Source organism: Vulpes lagopus, chromosome 2 (assembly GCF_018345385.1).
Source record: "Vulpes lagopus strain Blue_001 chromosome 2, ASM1834538v1, whole genome shotgun sequence".
Lineage (NCBI taxonomy): Eukaryota > Metazoa > Chordata > Mammalia > Carnivora > Canidae > Vulpes > Vulpes lagopus.
The window spans coordinates 97,326,685-97,348,005 of NC_054825.1; the positions used below are offsets into that span (position 1 = coordinate 97,326,685).

General features: G+C 37.2%; 1 protein-coding gene across 4 annotated transcripts in view; it reads left to right on the forward strand.

Moving 5' to 3' along the window:
- The window catches only part of TAB2 (TGF-beta activated kinase 1 (MAP3K7) binding protein 2), a 90,685-nt gene extending 77,693 nt beyond the window's left edge, over positions 1-12,992 (forward strand). For all 4 annotated transcript variants that reach the window (XM_041740087.1, XM_041740097.1, XM_041740082.1 and 1 more), the window contains 4 exons: positions 290-450; positions 644-737; positions 2,111-2,191; positions 10,932-12,992. In XM_041740087.1, coding sequence (XP_041596021.1) covers positions 290-450; positions 644-737; positions 2,111-2,191; positions 10,932-11,074 — 479 coding nt within the window. In that variant the 3' untranslated portion in view covers positions 11,075-12,992. The remainder of the gene's footprint in view (positions 1-289; positions 451-643; positions 738-2,110; positions 2,192-10,931) is intronic.
- The last annotated feature ends 8,329 nt before the right edge of the window (positions 12,993-21,321 follow it).

The following is a 21,321-nucleotide window of genomic DNA, read 5'->3' on the forward strand; positions in this document are numbered from 1 at the left end:
AGTACGGAGGGCACATGATGAGATGAGCACTGGGTGTTAAACTCTATGTTGACAAATTAAATTTAAATTTTAAAATTTAAACAAGTAGCAACATTTGCTTAAATAATTGAAATAATTTTCAAGTTAAAAATGTTGAGATTTCAAGCATTTAAACTCAGAATATCTTAAGGTACCTTGGCATACTCTTATTTGTCACAGAAATATTCACTTGTTTTGTTTTCCCAAGGCTGCTTCAAGGTTAATTGACTAAAAGTGGGTGGGTCCTCATGTTCACTAATATGTATTGCAGCTCTGTTGGTACACCAGAAGGCCAGAATGGAACGGCTTCAAAGAGAACTCGAGATTCAAAAGAAAAAGCTGGATAAACTAAAATCTGAGGTCAATGAGATGGAAAATAATCTAACTAGAAGGCGCCTGAAAAGATCAAATTCCATATCCCAAATACCTTCAGTAAGTCTTTCTGCAACTCTTGTGACCTCTCTGCTTGAACATGAGAATAGGCATTCTGGCATAAGTTTTCTAGAAATGCTTTTAATTCATAGTTGTTTCTTTGCCCTTATCTTTTCCTGCCAAACTCCACTCTTTCTTAGCTAATGATAAGAGAATTCAATGTAGATCCTTCTCACATGGAATTATTTTTCAGCTCGAAGAAATGCAGCAGTTGAGAAGTTGTAATAGACAACTCCAGATTGACATTGACTGCTTAACCAAAGAAATTGATCTTTTTCAAGCCCGAGGTAAAGTTCAGTATATATTCAACTGAAATTCATTGTATTAATTTATCAACTCTTTTCCTGAGCTGAAAACAAATTTAGCAATTACAATCATATTGTCTCAGATTTGACTTTGGAGCCAGGTAGTACTAAAAAACTATTGGGTTTTTCTCCCTGCCCCCCTTCCAAAAGAAATTATGTATTTGATTTAGGAGTAATTTGATAAAATTTATATTCAAATTCAATTCAGTCTTATGTTAAGGGAAGACAATGATTAGTATGTCTGGCTGTATTGTCAAAAGTATTGCTGTTATATATTAATAGAATCTATAATATTATTGTATTTATTAAAATTAAAAAATAGGTACTCCTGTCTTTTTCCTGTTTCCCTTTTTCATTTTACCTTTCAAGAATCATAAGTAAAAAGGCATCCCTTCCCTAATGGCACTATCTTAATTGATAAAATAGAGAAGAGAATAAAAATATGGCTTATGCATTTTTAGAACAGCTTATTATGAAAACTTGAGCTATTAGTGATAAGCGATACTTGGTTCTTATAGCAAAAAATCTTGACAATTTAATTCAGTTCCATAGACAACTAAAAGGAAATTTTATAACTTAAATCTGGTTTTGAAGTTAGGGAAATAATAGAAATATATGAAGTGGAAAAGACAAGAGGAAGAAGCCAACAAAAAAAAGTCCTTAATTACTCTTTTGAGTGTGTACTGAAAATCCATCACACTGAAGTGGAAAAGACAAGAGGAAGAAGCCAACAAAAAAAAGTCCTTAATTACTCTTTTGAGTGTGTACTGAAAAGGCATTACACTGACAATGTTGGATTTTCTCTTAAAACTTGTTAGTCCTGTATCTTGAAACATGCATAGAAAATACCACAGTTTAACTTTAAGGAGAGAAAAAGGAATTAGTGCTGTGCTAGCTAGCAATTGTAGTTCTTGAACTTTTTCCTTTTATCATCTGAACTATTATTTTAAGTTAGTGCAAGATTTTTAATACTTATTTGGGGCCAAGCTATGTAATTGCCTAAGACCATGTCTGATCATTTGAAATTATATTTTAAATTGTTACATTTTAAGTTATTTTACCTTGTCACATAGAACAGTGGTCTAGTTCTAATTGTTTTATTGTCTTACTAACAGTTTAATTTGACCTCTTACCCCAATTACCAATTTAGACCTCTGTTATGAGTACTGTATTATACCTACCTCAGCTGTTTTGACATCCTTATATGTAATTTGAGATTAGATGTGCAAAATAAGTGAAAAGCATTTCTTCTATTTATACTGCGATCTTTTTTAAGAAAGAAAATATTTGCTTTTTAAAAAATTAAATATTTTTGAGCTATAAACATTGATGTATTTACTTTTTATATATTTCAGGACCACATTTTAATCCCAGCGCTATTCATAACTTTTATGACAATATTGGATTTGTAGGTCCTGTGCCACCAAAACCCAAAGGTTAGTGTATCCATTAAGTGTGAAAACCGTTACATTTGAAAAGCAAGATTTTAGAAAATTTTGTTTGTAGCAACCTTCCACTCTAGAAGTGCTTCAAACTTTGGCATTTTTGGATTAATTCATTAGGAAGATAGTTGTTTATTTTCACTTAAATGCTGGGGATGGGGGGAATGCAAAAGTAAAAGGATTACTCTTTAAAAGTAATATTGCATGTCCTTAGGAGTCATTATATACTCCTAAAATAGCAAGTCTTGGGAAATAAAATAATCAGGTGCAAAAATTTGTACTCTTTAAAATTTTAGATAACTAATGAGGAAAACACTTTAGGGAAGTTTATTTTTCATGAGTATTCTGCTTATGCATGATTCTGTATAATCAAAATACTCTGAATTTCAAATGAATCATTTTTGAAAAATTGCTACCTATCATTTTACACCATTGGTACTTTTGTATGCATACAAAACTCTAAGGTGTGGATTTTTTTACTCAAGGAATTAAAGTATAGAGAGAAATGAGAACAAAGAAGAATAAGGATGTTACTAGCTCTTTGGTTTGTTACAAGGCTTTTCACATTCTCACCATATATCCTATTCTCTCTATTCCCTCTTTTTAAAAAAATAATAATAATTTGATTAGGACTCACTGTATCTTCATGGGTTTTTTGGTTTTTGTTTTTTTAATATTTCTAAATGTAGTTAGCTGGAATGCAATGAATGATTACTACAGAAGAGCAAAAGTGATAATAGGGCATCTTTCACAGTAAGTAGTGGTTAAAATACTGGATGCTGTTTGGATATTAATTGAATAAAGGAATAAAGAAAATAGTGGCATACCCTAGCTCCTTAAAGTAAGCAAAGTATTTCCAGATTTTGAATGAGTTGCTTTAATATTTTTTCATTCTCAAAAACTAGTTTTTCTTATAAAAGGATTCCTGTTTTGCTTCAACATAATCTAGTACTTATGTGTTGAGTATAGGAGAGAATATAGATGGAGGGTAGGTGGAAAATAATGAAATAAGATTAGTCTTGACAGTTTGAACCAAGATAAGAACATGAGGATTTATTTTACTGTTCTATTTCTATATATGTTTAACATTTTTCATGGTAAAAAGTAAGGAAAGGTAGAACAGTAAAAAGCACAGATGGAAGCTTTTCCTTAAATTTATAATATGTCAGGGAGAGGGGTCCAAGATAGTGTCATAGAAAGATCCTGAACCCACCTCTTCTCAAAGACATACCATATCTACTACACCTGTGTATAGAGCAGTTCCTTTGAAGAACTGTGATCTGATTTAACAGCTTCTTCACAACAAAGGATAGAAGGACCTTCTATCCTTATAGAGATTAGGAGAAATAGAGACACAGTAACCATGGGAACCCCACCCCCTCTGTGAACTCCGTGGAGAGAGAGAGCACTTGAGGGACCCATGCACCAGTTTGCCCACCTTGGCCCCCTAAAAAACTATAAAGGGTAGCTAGAGGAGTTCCTGGGTGGCTCAGTCAGTTAAGCATCTGCCTTCAGCTCAGTCGTGGCCCTGGGGTCCTGGTGTTGAGCCCTGGATCAGGCTCCCTGCTTAGTGCAGAATCTGCTTCTTCCTCTGCCCCTACCCCCGCCCTGCTTGTGGTCTCTCAATCTCTATAAAATAAATAAAAAGCTACTTTAAAGAAATAAAATTAAGGGCAACTAGAATATAAGTGAATACAACCCATTTACCAAGTATCTGCCAAATGGGAGAACTGCTGGAACTCTCTCTAGGGTCTGAAGTGCAGGCAAGCACCATGTTTACCTTCTCCCACCACCTTGATAGAACACATGGCAGCAGAGTCTAGCCACTCTAGCCACCCTGCCTCTCAGCAAAACTTGGACCTCTTCCCACACAAGCTCCAGCCATTTTTCCAGAATAGCCCCCCTGTCCTTGTGCCCACCTGAGCTCTAGCTATCCTACTAAGGTGGCCAACAGTTCAGTGCACACTAGTACTCCCTCAGCCTGCACCCACTACAGCTCCAGCCATCCTACCAGGGCATTCCTGCATGGAGTACTCTAAGACTTCATTCATACTTGCTATAGCTCCAACAAGCCAGCCAAAGCTGCCAGGCACATGTGGTCTATACAGGGACATTCTTACACAGAGCTTCTCCTTCATGACTGGGAAAGGTAGCTATGTTGCCTAATTCATAGAAACAAACACGAAAGTCAAACAAAATGAGACAGGAATGTGTTCCAAACCAAAAAAAAAAAACAAAAACAAAAACAAAAAATTACAGAAAAGGAACTAAATGAAACAGAAATAAACAATCTACTTGATAAAGAATTAAAAGTAATGGTCATTAAGATGCTCATCAAATTTGAGAGAAGAGTGGATGAGTTCAGTGAGAACTTTAACAAAGAGATACAAAATATTAAGAGTTGAAGAATACAATTAGTGAAATGAAAAATACACTAGAGGAAATCAGCAGATTAGAGGATGCAGAACAAATAAACCATCTGGAGCCAGGGTAATGGAAAGCACCCAAGCAAAAGAAAAAAGAATATTAAGAAATGAGCAAAAAGAAAAAAGAACATTAAGAAATGAGGATAGATTAAGGGACCTCTGGGACATCAAGAATAGAGACATTCATATTATAGAGGTCCCAGATGGAGGAGAGCCAGAGAAAGGCAGAAAACTTATTTAAAGAGTTGAAAGTGTTCCTAACCTAGGGAAGAAAAATAGATATCCAGGTTCAGGAAGCACAGAGAGTCCCAAATAAGATGAGCCCAAAGAGGTCCACACCAAGACATAATTAAGATGTCAAAGATTAAAGATAGAGAATCTTAAAGCAGTAAAAGAACAGGAACTAGTTATATATAAGGAAAAATCCCATGAGACTGTCAGCTGATTTTGCTAAAGAAACTCTGAAGCCAGAAGGAAGTAGCACGATTTAGTCAAAGTGCTGAAAGGAAAAAACCTGCAACCAAGACTACTACTCCACAAGATTATCATTTAGAATTGAAGAGCTAGAGTTTTCCAAACGAAAGTTAGAGCTCATCACCACTAATCCAGCATAATAAGAAATGTTAAAGGGATAAGAAAAAGCCATAACTAGAAATAAGAAAATAATGAAATGAAAACATTTCCCAGGTGAAAGCAAACATTAGAGCACATGGACTTAACAAATAGAGAATATTTCATCCAAAACCAGCAGAATACATATGGTCAAGTATGCATGGAACATTCTCTGGGATAGATTACATTAGGCCACAAAACAAGTCTCAGTGAATTTAAGAACACCAAAATCATGTCAAGCATCTTTCCAACCACAATGCTATGAAACTTAGAAGCCCAAAGTTAGTAGAAGGAAGGAAATAATAAAGATCAAAGCAGAAATAAATAAAATGGAGTCTAAGAAAAATGGAAAAGATCAATGAAACCAAGATCTAGTTCTTTGAAAACATAAGCAAACTGATAAACCTTTAATCAGACACATCAGGAAAAAAGGAGAGTGGATAAAACAGAAATGAAAGAGAAGTAACAACCAACATCACAGAAATACAAAGGATTATAAGGGATTACTATGAAAAATTTCAAGCCAAGCTTTCAGCAACCTAGAAGAAATGGATAAATTCCTAGAAATAAATTTGCACTATTCCAGGACTGAAGAAACAGAAAATCTGAACCGACCTATTACTAATAACGAAATCAGATCTGGAATCAAAAAACTCTCAACAAACAAAAGTCCAGGAGCAGATGGCTTCACAGGTAAATTCTGCCAAACATTTAAAGAAGAGTTAGTATCTTTCTTAAACTATTCCAAAAAATAAAAGCGGAAGGAAAACTTCCAAATTTATTCTACAAGGCTAGCATTATCCTGATAAAACCAAAGACACTACAAAAAAAGAAAATGACAGGCCAGTATCCCAGATGAACTTAGATCAAAGAATCCTCAACAAAATATTAGCAAATGCAATTCAACAATACACTAAAAGGATCATTGACCATAGTCAGGTGGGACTTATGCCAGGGATCCAAGGATGGTTTAAAATCAATCAACATGATACACCATATTAACAAAGTGATGCAAAAAAAGCATTTACCTAATTCAGTCTCTTCATGATAAAAACTCAGTATTTGGAAAGAACATACTTCAACAAAATAAAAGCAATATATGACAGACCCATAGCTAACATTGTAACCATTGGTGGAGAACTGGAAGCATTTCCTCTAAGATCAGGAACAAGACAGGGATGTCCATTTTTGACATTTTTATTCAACATTTATTCAATTCGAAATTCATACCTGCAGCAATCACACCAGAAAAAGAAAAGGTATCTAAATTGATATGGAAGGATTAAAACTCACTATTTGCAAATGACATGATTCTTTATGTAGAAAATCCTGAAGAGGCACACCTGAGTGGCTCAGTGGTTGAGCGTCTGCCTTCGGCTCAGGCCATGATCTTGGCATCCTAATCAAGTCCCACATCAGGTTCCCTGCAGGGAGACTGCTTCTCCTTCTGCCTATGTCTCTGCCTCTCTGTCTGTCTCTCTGTGTCTCTCATGAATAAATAAATAAAATCTTTAAAAAAAAATTCTGAAGACTCCAAAAATACTATTAGAACTAATAAATAAATTCAAAGTTGCAGGACACAAAATTAATATGCAGAAATCTGTTACATTTCTGTACACTAACAACAATGTAGCAGAAATTAAGACAATTCCATTCATAATTGCATGAAAGAAAACTAAAATACCTATGAATAAATTTAACCAAGAAGGAAAAAATACTTGTTCTCTGAAAAATGTAAGACATTGATGAAAGAAATTGAAAACAACACAAATGGAAAGGTATACCATGCTCATGAATTGGAAGAATTGTTACTGTTAAATGTCTGTACTACCAAAGGAATCTACATTGAGATTCAGTGTAGTCCATACCAGAATACCAATGGGATTTTTCACAGAACTAGAACAAATAAGGTATGGAACCCAAAAGACCCCAAATAGCCAAAGCAGTCTTGAGAAAGAACAAAGCTGGAAGTATCACAGTCCCAGATTTCAGATACGGTACTGGGACAAAAATAGACACATAGATAAATGAAACAGTAGAGTGCCCAGAAATAAACCCACACTTATATCATCCATTAATCTACAAAAAGGAGGAAAGAATGTACAATGGAGAAAAAAATAGTTTCTTCAGTAAATTGAGACTATTAGACTGCTATAAGCTCAAAATGGATTAAAGACCTAAATGTAAGACCTGAAATGAAAAAATTCTTAAAACAGGCAGTTATCTCTTAGACATTGGCCTTAGAGACATTTTTCTAGATATATCTCCTCAGACAAAGGAAACAAAAGCAATTATCAAACTGAAAAGCTTCTGCACAGCAAGGAAATCCTCAATAAAAGGAACAGGGGGCAGCCCCGGTGGCGCAGCGGTTTAGCGCCACCTACAGCCCAGGGCATGATCCTGGAGTCCCGGGATCGAGTCCCACATCAGGCTCTCTGCATGGAGCCTGCTTCTCCCTCTGCCTGTGTCTCTGCCTCTCTCTCTCTCTCTCTCTCTCTCTCTCTCTCTCTCTCTGCATCTCTATGAATAAATAAATAAAATCTTTAAAAAAAAAAAAAAGGAACAGGCAACTACTGAATGGGAGAAGAAATTCACAAACCATATATCTGATAAGAGATTAATATCCAAAATATATAAGAACTCCTATAAACTCAACACCAAAAAACCCCAAATAACCCAATTTTAAAATGGGCAGAGGACCTGAATAGACATTTTTCCAACAAAGACCTGCAGATGGCCAACAGACATATGAAAAGATGCTCAATACCACTCATCATGAGGGAAAGGCAAATCAAAACTACAGTGAGATAACACCTCACACCACTCAGGAGTGGCTAGTATTAAAAACACAAGAAATAACAAGTATTGATGAGGATGTGGAGAACAGGGGATGCCTTTGTGTACTATTGGTGGGAATTTAAATAGGTGTAGCTTCTGTGGAAAATAGGATGGAATTTCCTCAAAAATTAGAAATCCCACACAGTTCAGTAATTCCACTGCCAGGTATTTACCCAAAGAAAATGAAAACACTAGCTTGAAAAGATACATGCACACCTATGTTTATTGCAGCATTATTTAAAATAACCAAAATACGGAAGGAACCTAAGAGTCTGTTGATAGATAAATGAATAAAGGTGGGGGGGGGGAGGGGGGTATGCAATGGAATATTATTCAGCCATAAGAATGAAATCTTGCCATTCATAACAGCATGGTGGACCTAGATAGTATTATGCTAAGTGAAATAAGTCAAAGATAATACACCATATGATTTCACTTATATTTGGAATAAAAATAAAATGCCAAAACAAAGCAGATGCAGACTAATAAACAGAGAACAAACTAATGGTCACTGGGGTGGGAAGAAATGAAAAAACTAGGTGAAGGAGATTAAGTGATACAAACTTCCAGTTATAAAATAAGTCACAGGGATGAAAAGTACAGCATAGGGAATATAGTCAATAATATTGTAATAACTTTGTATGGTGATAGATGGTAACTACATTGTGGTGAGCATTGTATAACATATAGAATTGTTGTTGAATCACTGTGCCGTACACCTGAAACTAATACAACAGTGTACATCAACTATACTTCAATTTAAAAAGTTTATAACATGTCAAATACTATGAAATATGGCAATTATTACCCCAAAAAGGGAAAAAAGAAAAAAACCATTAAAAGCTTTTTCAGAAACAATAGAAGCTTGTATGCTATTTTGGAGAAACATGAATCAAATATTTTTTCCTTCAGGCTAAAATAGAGAATTTACTAGTTTCATTTGTAGAGGTTTATTTAGTTAGAACTGATTTTGCAGTTCTGCTTTACACTGCAGTGTTTTATTTTTTTAAATAGCTAAAATTAGTGTGGAAATCACATGCCATTCTTTACAATCTAACTTCCTCTAAATTCTGGTTTCCAAATATCTGTAATAAAAAGATTTGTAAGTTTAAATACCAAATGAGATTGTGCAGACATAGGAAAACCATTGGAGATATTTCATTTAAAAAAAATCTGTAGGTCTCCTGCTGATTACCTTAGATATTAATAATAGTGTTAATACAAGTAGTCTACCTTCCTAAAAGTCTTTGTAGTTAAAAAGGATAGACGGGTTTTTTTAAATGTGCCAGGTGGGAATGTTTCTAACACCTAAGTGAGACCAAAATTCTAGTAAATAGGATGGAGGCCCGGATTAAAACAATCATCCTATAAAATGTTTCCCAAGTATGAAGTATAAAATTAATTTATATGGTAAAAAGTCAAAACAAAATTTTAACTATTTATTTTAACTAGTATTATCAGACCCTCAATTTTTCAAGTTTTTTTATTTAAATGAGCCCTAACTAGATATTTTTAAATTACTCAATTTAAAGAAAATTATTGTATAAATAGCACTCTCAGGTTGCTCTTGCCTGTGTCAAAAATGGTCATGATGCCTAAAAATTGTGACTATTTCCTCAGGTTGACAATTTTGCAATAAAGTGTTCCTTTGGACTAATCAGTAAATAATAGTGCTGCTAAATAGGTCAGAATGCCAAACATCACTTAATTATTTTAGATTTGTTGTAAAAGCTTGATTTTCTCTATTTTACCTACTGTTTATCTTTTAAATTAACAGAAAAGTTATATAGTTACCAACTCAGTAGAGTAGTGGAGTAGGTGGAATTTGCAAATTAATATACAGTGTTTTAACATAGTTTGAATCTTTACATGGTTAACCTTGACAGGAGAGCTCTAGCAATGCATGCTGCATTTTTTTATACCTCCCCAAACTAATTTGTAGGAATATTACCCTAAATTTCTAATGGGATCTGCTCCCTTCCAAAAAAAAGTAGTTTCATAAATGTAATTTTCATCTTAGGCACAACCTTGGAAGAGGAATGTAATTATCCCTTACATTTAAGCTATGTTAATCCTTCCAAACACTGTAGAACATCAGCCTCAAAGCTGCAGTGGCTTCACTTTCTAGGAAGGAGTAGACCTGAAGGGTATGTGGTTTATCTAAGATCAGAGAACAAAGAAGAGTGAGAAGCAGAGCCAGGAGCAGAACTCCATTCTTGCAGCCCTCAACCTCTACTGTTCTGTAATAAATAATGATTTCAAACTAAACTAAGAAATAAAGTAAGGTAGAATTTTTACACAGATTTACTTCCCGAAGTCTACTATTGAGATATAGTTAAGACTTTAGAAATTAGCTCATGTTTCTCTTTTAATTTGTGTTGTTCAAGGCTTATATTTTTAGCAGATAGAGAACATTTAACAAAAACATCCATTCCTGATAGAAAACAAATATAAATACTTCTTCAGTGGGGAACAAAAATCTAAGTTCAGTTCAGTAGGCTCACTGTCTGTATGGTAGTAGGACATTTTTCACAGTCTCAAGGTGACATGGGAATCTTTGCTGTTGGTTCCCATATGGATTGATTCCCCTTTTCTCCTGCTATCAACTCAAGAAAAGAATGCTCTTTTCCCCCTGAAGGAGATAGTGAGGGGACCCCATCACCTCCATGTTGGTATTCCCCAGCAGAGAAGCGCCAGAGGTTGGTGAGAATGGAGCACGTGTGTCAGCTTCAGCTAGCTGCATCATTTGGTTAAACAGGCTGCTTCATGCTTTGCAATCCAAATGGTGCTTAAAGTTGCCAGTAATTTCTGACTTTGTGATTTTTTGCTTCTAAAATAATTCGTTTGCTTCCTTACAGATCAAAGGTCCACCATCAAAACACCAAAGACTCAAGACACAGAAGACGATGAGGGGGCTCAGTGGAATTGTACTGCCTGTACTTTTTTGAACCATCCAGCCTTAATCCGCTGTGAACAGTGTGAGATGCCAAGGCATTTCTGAGCCAAAAGGCACTATAGCTCTAAAACCACATTGGAAGTTCAAGAAACTAGTCTGTCATCAGGGGAAAAGTTTCACTGCTACATAGGATTTTGTCAAATTGAAGGTGTGACGAGATGGTGTGTGCTAATGTTAAATGTCAGCCCACAGAGCTAATAATACCTCAGTCTAATGTCATGGGCAGTTGAAATTCATCACATGAGGGAATCTGCTGAGAGACTTGGTTGCCCGCTGCCTAACTACGTACAGTGTTACCAGTAGCCCATTGTGGATAATTGTCGATATATTAATGCCTAGGTGTGCCCAATACCTTGTCCCCTCATGTCACTACTGAATTTTGACAGGAGGAAGGAATAGAACGATGGCCTTTTTTTTTTTTTTTTTTTTTTTTTTGAAAGCTTTCGGTGAAACACTACAAACATGAAGAAAAGGAACAAGGTATAACTATTAAAAAACTGTTTGCTGCCGCAAGGTGCCAATGGGTAGGGGAAGAACTCCATGAATCTGTGGTACTCTTGGCCTCGTCTTTGTCTTCCCTGAAAACGTCTCCACTCTGTGAAGCCAGCATCTGGGGTCTAAAGATGAAAAGGAAAGCAGCATGCATTGTCTGTACAAACATGCAGTGAAATATCCCGAAGCTTTTCCTACTGTACAGATCTCTCGAGTCTGCTTTAAGTGATTTCTTTTCTTTATTATTTTCTTATATTTCTATATGTATAGTGTAATAGTCTTTTGTTAACTAATTTTCTTTGTTCCTTTTAGTGATTAAGCACGATCATGTCCCTTTTTAAGCCTTACCTGAGAGAAGCAGTGCCTTAAAATAAAAAAGCATTAATGAAATGAAACTGTGCACAAAATAACTTTCCTCTACTTATTCTGTACTTTGCCCTCATGAGTACCGCTGTTCTGTGAAGACATGCAGATGCTGCACACTGCATTGCAGGAGATACTACGAGGCTTCTGTCTGTAAGTCACACTATATCTGCCGACTTCAGCAGTGGGTGGCACGACACACTGATCTTCCACAGGGAAGCTTAAAACAAAAGATATTTTTAACCCACTGACAGAGCAACAGGTTAAGCTTGCTTCATCTGCCTGGTGTCCCACAGAACTTTCACAAGAGATTACTATTGGGAAAGTACAGTTTTCAAAACCAGCAACAGCAGCAGTTACCTACAGCCCTGGTTTGGGGAGAAGTTTAAATGCTTTACTGTCGGGGCAATCCATTTCTAAACCTGACTTGGTGGCAGTATCATGTGTATTTATAAAACGAGGCTAGTCATATTTAGGACAACTGAAGGAAAGCTGGAAAAAAAGAAAAACGAGCAAACTTGAACACTGAAGCAACCTCAAGCATCTCTTTATTTTGATGATATATTTTTATAAGGAAAATAAATATTCAGATGATCGGGAATGTATATAACTAAATGAAATCAAGAAAGGAAATAACAGTGTGCGTTTAAAAAACAGAATTATGAAATTATATATCAGTGCTTAGAATGGGGCTAAGGGAAGTGCTGAAATGTAGCAAAAGGTAGGAGATGATGTTGACTGTCACCCATTGTAAATGTCTGCAAATGGATATTTGTTATACAAGCAGGATTATTACAAGTGATCTATATGAATGTCAAAGCCGTGACTTCCAGGCTTTGCATCTTGTATATGGGAAGAAATATGACAATCCTAGTTAATTAGACCATAGACCCAAAGCCCTTACATTTGATGCATTTTGTTTTAAAAGTAGGCCTTGTTTTTCAGCTTCATCTGCAGTTCTATGTGAAGATTGATAAATCAGTTTTTACTTGTTTTATTAATAAAACGTAATTTGGATATCTTGAGTTGATGGTTTTGTGATTTAGCTGGGTAAACTATCTTTGTAACAGATAAGTTATTTATAAAAATTAAAAAACTTATATTCTAATTTGGATTTTGTGACTTGTTTTTAAAGTTTGTGGGATAGAAGACAATTTATACCTCAGCAGAACATTGGATAGTTAATTGAAATCAGAGAAAACTCATTCTCTAGAGTCTTCTCGTGACATCATGGCATTCAGCTGCCTTTCTTGGATTATTTTTCTCCATTCCCCCAGGCTTTTTAACTAATGGAAGAGAGTGACCATTGTTTCAGCTGAATCTCCTCCCCAAAAGGATATTGCTTTTTCATACTTATTATTTCTCCTTTCATTTCTTTTGGGTTTTTAAAGCTTACCTCACTGAAAACAGGATATCTTGGGGTCACTTGGCCTGAGGAGTCATTCAGTTAACAATGTTTGATTCCATAATGTGTAGATGCTGAGGATCCCAGTGGTGCTTCTCTTGAAGAGAACCTCTATGTTAAGAGTTTTCAAGAGACATAACTTGGTTTTTCTGAGCTTGAAAAAGGTGGAGTAGCATTCGCTGGTCTCTTTGCCATGACTGTAGAAAGACCTACCTTGCCTCCATTGGTCTTTTAAACTTAGTGGGACAGAAATACTCTTTGCCAAGGAATATGAAGCTGGTGGTCTGGAAACCACCTTCAGGAATTACTGCACTAAAATAGAATTATAGGTACTAAGAACCTCAGATGGAAAGATAGACTTCTGTTTCTCATCACTAATTATCCTTGGGTGCAGATATTCTCTATATGTAAGGGGGAGGTGGGCAATTGGCAGTTCATGTAACTTGACTTCTCAGGAAAACTTCTGTATTAACAGAATAGTGGCCAGTATGTGCTATTATAACTAATACATAATGCAAAGATGCATGTTGTATTGCAGATTTTTCTGGGAAATAGGAAAATTGATTTTTTCTTGTAAAATTTCCATTTACTTCTTTAAATGACTGATGTAGATCAATCTGCAGCCTAATATTAATTGACTTTATGTTGGAGAATTTAAATTATGCAGACAGTCCTATCCATAGACAGTCAAAACTATGTTAGCCATTAACTTCAAACATATTTTGATCCAAGCACAATAAATTGCAGACTTTACTGACATTTCAATTACCTCTATCCTGGTTGAATATTGTTGGGACAGTTTAGTGAGCAGTGATGGGTTTAAGAAGTGAATGGCATAAGGTGTAATATCCCCTCTATGAGTAATTGAAGTTGGCTCTACTGCCTTAGAAAATGCATAGTCTCCCTTATAATATTACAAAATACTTAAATTTCTCTATGATAAATGAACATATTTTTGGCACCAGTTTTTAGATGCTACAATTATTATATCCATATTACTGGAAGATGAAATGGTTCAGGGCTGCATTTTAATTTTTATTGCTTCCATCTGAAAATAAGGCAACTTGAGAGAAAAGACTTTTAAAGAAAACACAGTTTTGTAGCTTTATATTTGTTAAAAGTGGGAAAAAAAAAAACAGTATGTTTTGGTTGGTTTTTTTAAGGGAGTGTCATACAAAAATGATCGGTAATGCATTGTCTTTGCAACTACAGATTCCTATATTATAGGTTCAAAAATAGAACTGCTGTGTTACATTATAATAGTTTGACTTGCCTAGTTATTTAGAAAGATTATGAAAGCGCTTACATTTTTTTATTTTTTAAACTCCAGTAGAGTTAACATACAATGTTATATTAGTTCCAGATGTAGAATATAGTGATTCATCAATTCTATATTCAGTGCCTTTGCATTTTTAACACCATGGCACCTTGTTTCCTAGGTGGACCACTCAGGTCTTACTAATCAGCACAGTTGAAATCCAATTCAGGCATCTCCCTACATTTACCCTGTAACCCTGGGAGAGTTCTTTGCTTTTATTTCCCTTCGTTGTTAAATGAAGATAATTATATTAATTATGTTAAACTGGCCTCATAGGAGCACTGAGGACATTAATGTGAAATTAGCTGAGCCAACCCCTTCTCACTAGAAATTTCATTGTACTAAAACAGTGGGCTATGTTTTTGAATGAATGGTTTTGATGCATTTTTCTCAACAGTATCAGTGAATGAAACGGTAAGTTTGCTGTTATTTGTCTAAATTGGTCTAGGGACATCTCAGTGGACCAGATTTGGTATTTCAGGGACTGCCTTTTAATGTCAAAAGGTTAGTTGCTTTGCAAAAATTACAAAATTATCAAAGGTTGACCTAAAGATCAGGTGTGTTTATATTTCTGTTGTATGTCCAGCTATCTAAAGAATGTACAGGGATGCCCGGGTGGCTCAGCAGTTGGGCGCCTGCCTTTGGCCCAGGGCGTGATCCTGGAGACCCGGGATTGAGTCCCACATCAGGCTCCCTGCGTGGAGCCTGCTTCTCCCTCTGCCTGTGTCTCTGCCTCTCTGTCTCTCATGAATAAATGAATAAAATATTTTTAAAAAATAAATGTACATTTTATGATGGAGTATAACAAATTCTTCAAAGGACTTACTCCAATGTTTGCACATTAGCATATTTGTTTTAAGCCTAAAATTGACCAAGGTACACTTCTTCTAGCCTCTCTCTCTTTACCAGTCCCCTTCTTTTAGCCTCCTTTTTCACCCCTTAGGGCAGGAATACATCCTTCCTCTGATCCCAACTACATTCCAAAAATGTTTATGGATCCTCGTAGCACAGAGAACAAATACTATAGTATTTTCACCATGGAAGTGCTTTCCAGAGATTTTTGAGGGAAACACTCCCACCCGTGAGCTCACCCATCACTTCCTGGCAGCTCAGTGCCTTTTCCACACTGCTCTAAGTGGTTCTGCTGCCTCCAGTTTCTTAACTCTCACCTGGCCCAGTGCAGCTAGGATTGGGATTAGAAGACCACACCCAAAAAAAAAAAAAAAACCACACCCATACGCTCCCGTTTGGAGATCTTTATCGTCTCCCCATTGCTGACTGGGCTTACTTACAATATTCTGTAGCCTCTCGCCCACATCTTCAAGACGGTTTCTTACTTTCTGACAATACTCTTCAACTAAATTGGCCTGTTCACTTCCCTTAATCTTGCACGTCCCCACTAGTTACTTTCATCCGTCCCATTTCCTCTACTTAAGTTTAAACCTTGAAGGATCAGGTCAGGGGTCAAGGTTATGAGGCCTTCCCAAACTGTACTTTTTGTAGCACTTGCTATATTTTGTGCCCACGTGGCATTTATTGCTGCCTTGACCTGTCCATTTACTGACAGAGTTGGTATTAGGAGCCCTTTGTGTCTCCACAGTAAATGATTCTTGAGGACCAGTTCTCTTAATTCCAAATTAATCAATGGGTACAGCCATTTTGAATTTGGTATATGTTTTCCCATTGGATCAATAGTTGAAGATTCCCAGGCCAGGAATGCTTTGCATTTTAAATACTGGGAGATAGCACAATACTATTGGGATATGTAAATGTAACTAATTAATGGGATGTTTCCGTTATCGTCTGTGTGGTTCTGCAAGAGTATAGAGAAGTAGAGACCTTATGGAAATTGTGGGAATATAGAAATTGGCATTTGAAACGGAGGTTTCTGATTTATATCCAATTTTACTTGAAAGCTTAAATTTTGCCTTTTCTTGGATTCGGATATTTGAGTGGCTGCTTGTTCTTAGACATCATGAGGATCAAATGTTTTAAATATTTTGAGAAAGCATGGGTGGGGTTGGGGGTAGGCAGAGGAAGCAGCAAACTCCCCACTGAGCAGGGAGCCCAACGTGGGGCTCAACCCTAATCCTAGGACCCTGAGTTCATAACCTGAGCTGAAGATGCTTAACTGATTGAGCCACCCAAACACCCCTCAATTCTTTTTAATCTCACAAAGCAGAAGGACGTGGAAGAATTTTTTTCCTGAGAAGACTAATCAAGAGAAGAAGGAAACCAGAAAATTGAATGCTAAGGATGTAATAACCCTCTCCTCCCCTTTTCCAAGAAAGGTGAAAAGGACCCAGACTGCCTATATGATGCATGCTGTAAAACAAGTGTACGTTTTATACAAATTGGCTTGGAGTCTATTACTACCTTTTGGGTTTTAACAGAATTATTTCACAAACCCATATGCTGAAGAACCAGATACTTTTCATAGACAGTCTACACATCTTAGAACACTGCTAACCCAGGCAGCCACCCTCTACTAAGTGACTGAGAAGCAAGTCGTGCAATCTCATTGCAATGATTGATAGGTGTTCTTTGTTAAGACTGAAGTATCCTAATAAAAAAAAAATGCATAATTATATTTAATATCAAGTGGCAAAAACATGACAGCAAAGTTTTTGAAACTTGCAACTTGCATTTCTCTCAACCACAAACTTACCGTTCACAACCATTAATAACCTACAGCTAAATGCAATGGGTTCACATTACACGAAACAAATGGCCCCCACATTCTAAGACAAGCGAAATAAAGAATAAGCAGGACTCGCTGAAAACCTTAGGCCAACTGTCATCTTTTTTTCTCTGAGCATCTGTGCTGTGGAATCTACATTTGCTGCAGTGCAGAGATCTTGAGACTCCCTTGGATTTGTACAAGGCTTTCATTTTCATAGCATTTTGACAGACTCATCCATCCACAAGTAAAAGGATTTTATAACTGTAAGGAGCTTCATTGATTCTACTTTCTCAGTTTTCTACAAGCATGATACTGAGAAATTCCCTTTCATTCTCAAAAAGTACAACTTAGTAACATTTTGGCTTTTTCTTCTCTAGACAAAATAAGTACCTTCAGTTGTTCCTCATACACTTTCACTTAGGGACTAGCTTCCTCTAACCACTTTTTGGAATTATGCTGGGATGTGGGGACTTGGGCATCCTGGTTGACTTAGAGAATGGGCTTAATGCTTGTCTTCTGGCACTTGCATGTCATATGCTTTTGCATTGGAGATTTCTTACTGTGGGGGTGACCAGCAGAGCACCCTGCCTGTCCTTTTCAGAGTGGTTCTATGGAACCTAGATGACCTTAGAAGGATGCTATCCAGTCACCCCCCCTGCTCTTTGCTTTTGTTGTCTGTTTTCATTCCATCAGTGCTTTTATCTCGTGACTGTTGACAGTTTTATAGAAACACTTTTTCTAGTGTTTTAGATTAAACTTTAATTTCTCTCTCAGTGTTTACTGAAAAGAGAATCCTAAATTAATCCTTCTCTACACATCTGGGCATTTTTTCAGTAGGTTTGTATGTCACTCACCAAGGGACTGAGCAGAATGTCTATGCCGATTCTTAGCCTCAGGACCAACCATGGTTCAGTCCTGTGGGGTCAGAACATCTCACGATCTTGGGTGGCCAAGACTGCATTTTCCATGTAGATGTAACTACCTCATGTTCCATTTACCTGTTTCTCTCACAAACATAATTAAATTGATCTGACAGGATCTACTTCTTCAGCAAATTGGATGCTATGCATCTTTTTAGATAATGACCAACATGCGCTTTGTGCCTCACTCTGTGAGGCACTATTCTAAGTGCTCTACAAATAGGAACTCATGTAATCCCCAGAAGAGCCCAAAGAGGTAGATGTTATAGTATCCCCATTTCACAGTTGAGGAACTGAGGCAGAGAGAGATTGGGTGACTTGCCCAGGGTCACACAGCTGGTAAGACTCAGGGCCAGAATTTCAAATCAGGCAGTCTAACTCCAGTCCCACTTTTAACCAAATCGATGTTTATTCCTACTTATTCCAAGATGGCTACAGTGAGTTATCAGCTCTCGATCTCCAGAATCATCTTTATTATTTTAGTAGACAGTTTACATTTCAACTCGTGCTTCTCCCTCCTTTGCCAGTCTTCCTAATCCTATTCTAACTTGCGAGGCCAAGGCCTCTTCCTGTGCTCGCCACTGCACATCCTGTTCCCAACGTGAACCTGGCACTCAGCAGATGCACAACAAATTTTAAGTTCACCTTATAAACTCAGTGACCTAGCATGGCTTTATTTTTCAGCTACTTCCCTCAAATGCTTCCCAGCAGCACATTCCTGCCATCAGCCAGGCAGTGTTACTTGACAAGGGAGGGAAAGTCGCCGCCTTAGAGCTTCAAAGGGGAAATAAGTGTGCACGCACAGCCAATCCTCGCAATCTCAGATCCCGTAGCCTGTGAATTTGCCTGCTCACTATATAGCCATTCATGGACGTGTGCAGCCCGGTGAAAAATCCAAGTCTCCTGACTCTCACATTCCCAGCTGAGGTCAAAGGGCCAGTGCTCTGCCTTCTTGCTCCAGCCTTCCTACTGTAAACAAGTGTCTGTTTTTACGGTTCAGTTAGTGCCATGCTTTGTGCACTTGTGTGATTTCTTGTCAGTGATTTTGCTGTTTAAAATGATCCCAAGCATAGTGCTGACATGCTGTGTAGTGCTCCTGAGCGCAAGCAGACTGTGATGTGTCTCACCGAGAAAATGCACTTTGTTCAGGCATAAGTCATGGTGTCCTGGCCTGTGAGTTCAGTGTTAATGAGTCAATAATACACATTAAACACGAACACAGAAAACAAGGGCACGTATCAATTGGTTGATGAAATCGCAACCAGAGGCTGTGGGAACCTCACCATGTATTTGCCCTAGGCGCAGTGGTTTAGTACTTACTAATTCAGTGTTTGTGATGACTTTATAGGACTTATAGAACATAAGGCAAGTGCTGAACACAGAGATCCAAAGCCCCGGCAGATCCCAGAAACCACAGGGGCTCCACGGAGATCTGCGGGTAACCTCACATGGCTGAAAGGTGAGTACAGGAAAGAAAAGTCATTTGAATCATGCTGTGAAGCAAGATTAAGAGTGTACTTGATTTGATAAGTAAAAAGAGCAATGAGAATGTAAGTCCATAAACATGGACAGTGGCTGTATTCGTAGTAGCCAAAAAGTAGAGACCAACCCACATTGAATAGGTGAAGGGATAAACAGATTGCGGCCTCTCTGTTGGGGATGCTCAGCATTCAAAAGCAATAAATACTGTGCAATGATATCCATGAATCTCAATACTATGCTGAGTGAAAGGAGCCAGACACAGGAGTACATCCGCATGACTTCATTTATATAACATTATAGAAAGGGCAAAACTATACTGTGTGCAGAAGCAGTGGAATAGGATTCACTGAAAGGGGGCACAAGGGAACTTTCTTGGGGTGATGTGTATGTTCTACATCTTGATTATGGCAAGCCTCCATGGGTATTTGCATTCGTCAAAACTCATTTAAAAATGGATGCATTTGAGGGTGCCTGTGTGGCTCAGTCAGGTAAGCATCTATCTGACTCTTGATTTTAGCTCAGATCATAATCTCAGGTTCGTGAGATCAAGCCACAAGCCAGGCTCTGTGCTGAGTGTGGAGCCTGCTTAGGATTCTCCTCCCTCTCCCTCTGCCCCTTCCCCCTGCTCTCATGCACTCTTGCTCTCTCTAGAGAGAAAGAAAGAGAAAGAGAGAGGAAAGAAGGAAAGGAAAGGAAAGGAAAGGAAAGGAAAGGAAAGGAAAGGAAAGGAAAGGAAAGGAAAGGAAAGGAAAGGAAAGGAAAGGAAAGGAAAGGAAAGGAAAGAGAGAGAGAGAAAGAAAAAGAAGAAAGAAAGAAAGAAAGAAAGAAAGAAAGAAAGAAAGAAAGAAAGAAAGAGAAAAAAAAGTTTTTAGAAGTGTATGCATTTTGCCACTCTGGAGAACAGTTTGGAGGTTCTTCAAAAGGTCAAAAATAGAACTACCCTATGACCCAGCAATTGCACTACTAGGTATTTACTCAAAGGATATAAAAATACAGATTTGAAACAGTGCATGAACTCCACTGTTTATAGCAGTATTATCAACAATAGCCAAACTATGGAGAGAGCCCAAATGTCCATCAACTGATGAATGGATAAAGTAGATGTGGTATATGGATGCAATGGAATATTACTCAGCCATAAAAAAGAATGAGATCTTTCCATTTGCAATGACATAGATAGAACTAGGGTGCATGGTGCTAAGTAAAATAAGAGAAAAAATACTATATGATCTCCTTCATATGTGGAATTTAAGAAGGAAAATAGATGGGATTCCTGGGTGGCTCAGTCAGTTAAGCATCCAACTCCTGGGTTTGGCTCCACTCATGATCTTGGCTTCTCAGATTGAGCAGTGCATGGAGCTCTGCACTCAGCAGGGAATCTGCCTCCCTTCTCCCTCTCCCTCTGCTTCTCTCGTGCTTTCTCTCTGAACTGAATGGATAAATCTTTTTTTTTTTAATGGGAAAAAAAGAAAGATAACAAATGTACATATAGGAAGGGGGAAAAGGAAAAAAGGAAAGAGGGAAATGAGACATAAGTGACTCTTAGCAATAGAAAGAAAATTGAGGGTTGCTGGAGGGAGATGGGGGAGTGGGCTAGATAGGGGACGGGGATTAAGAAGGGCAGGTGTT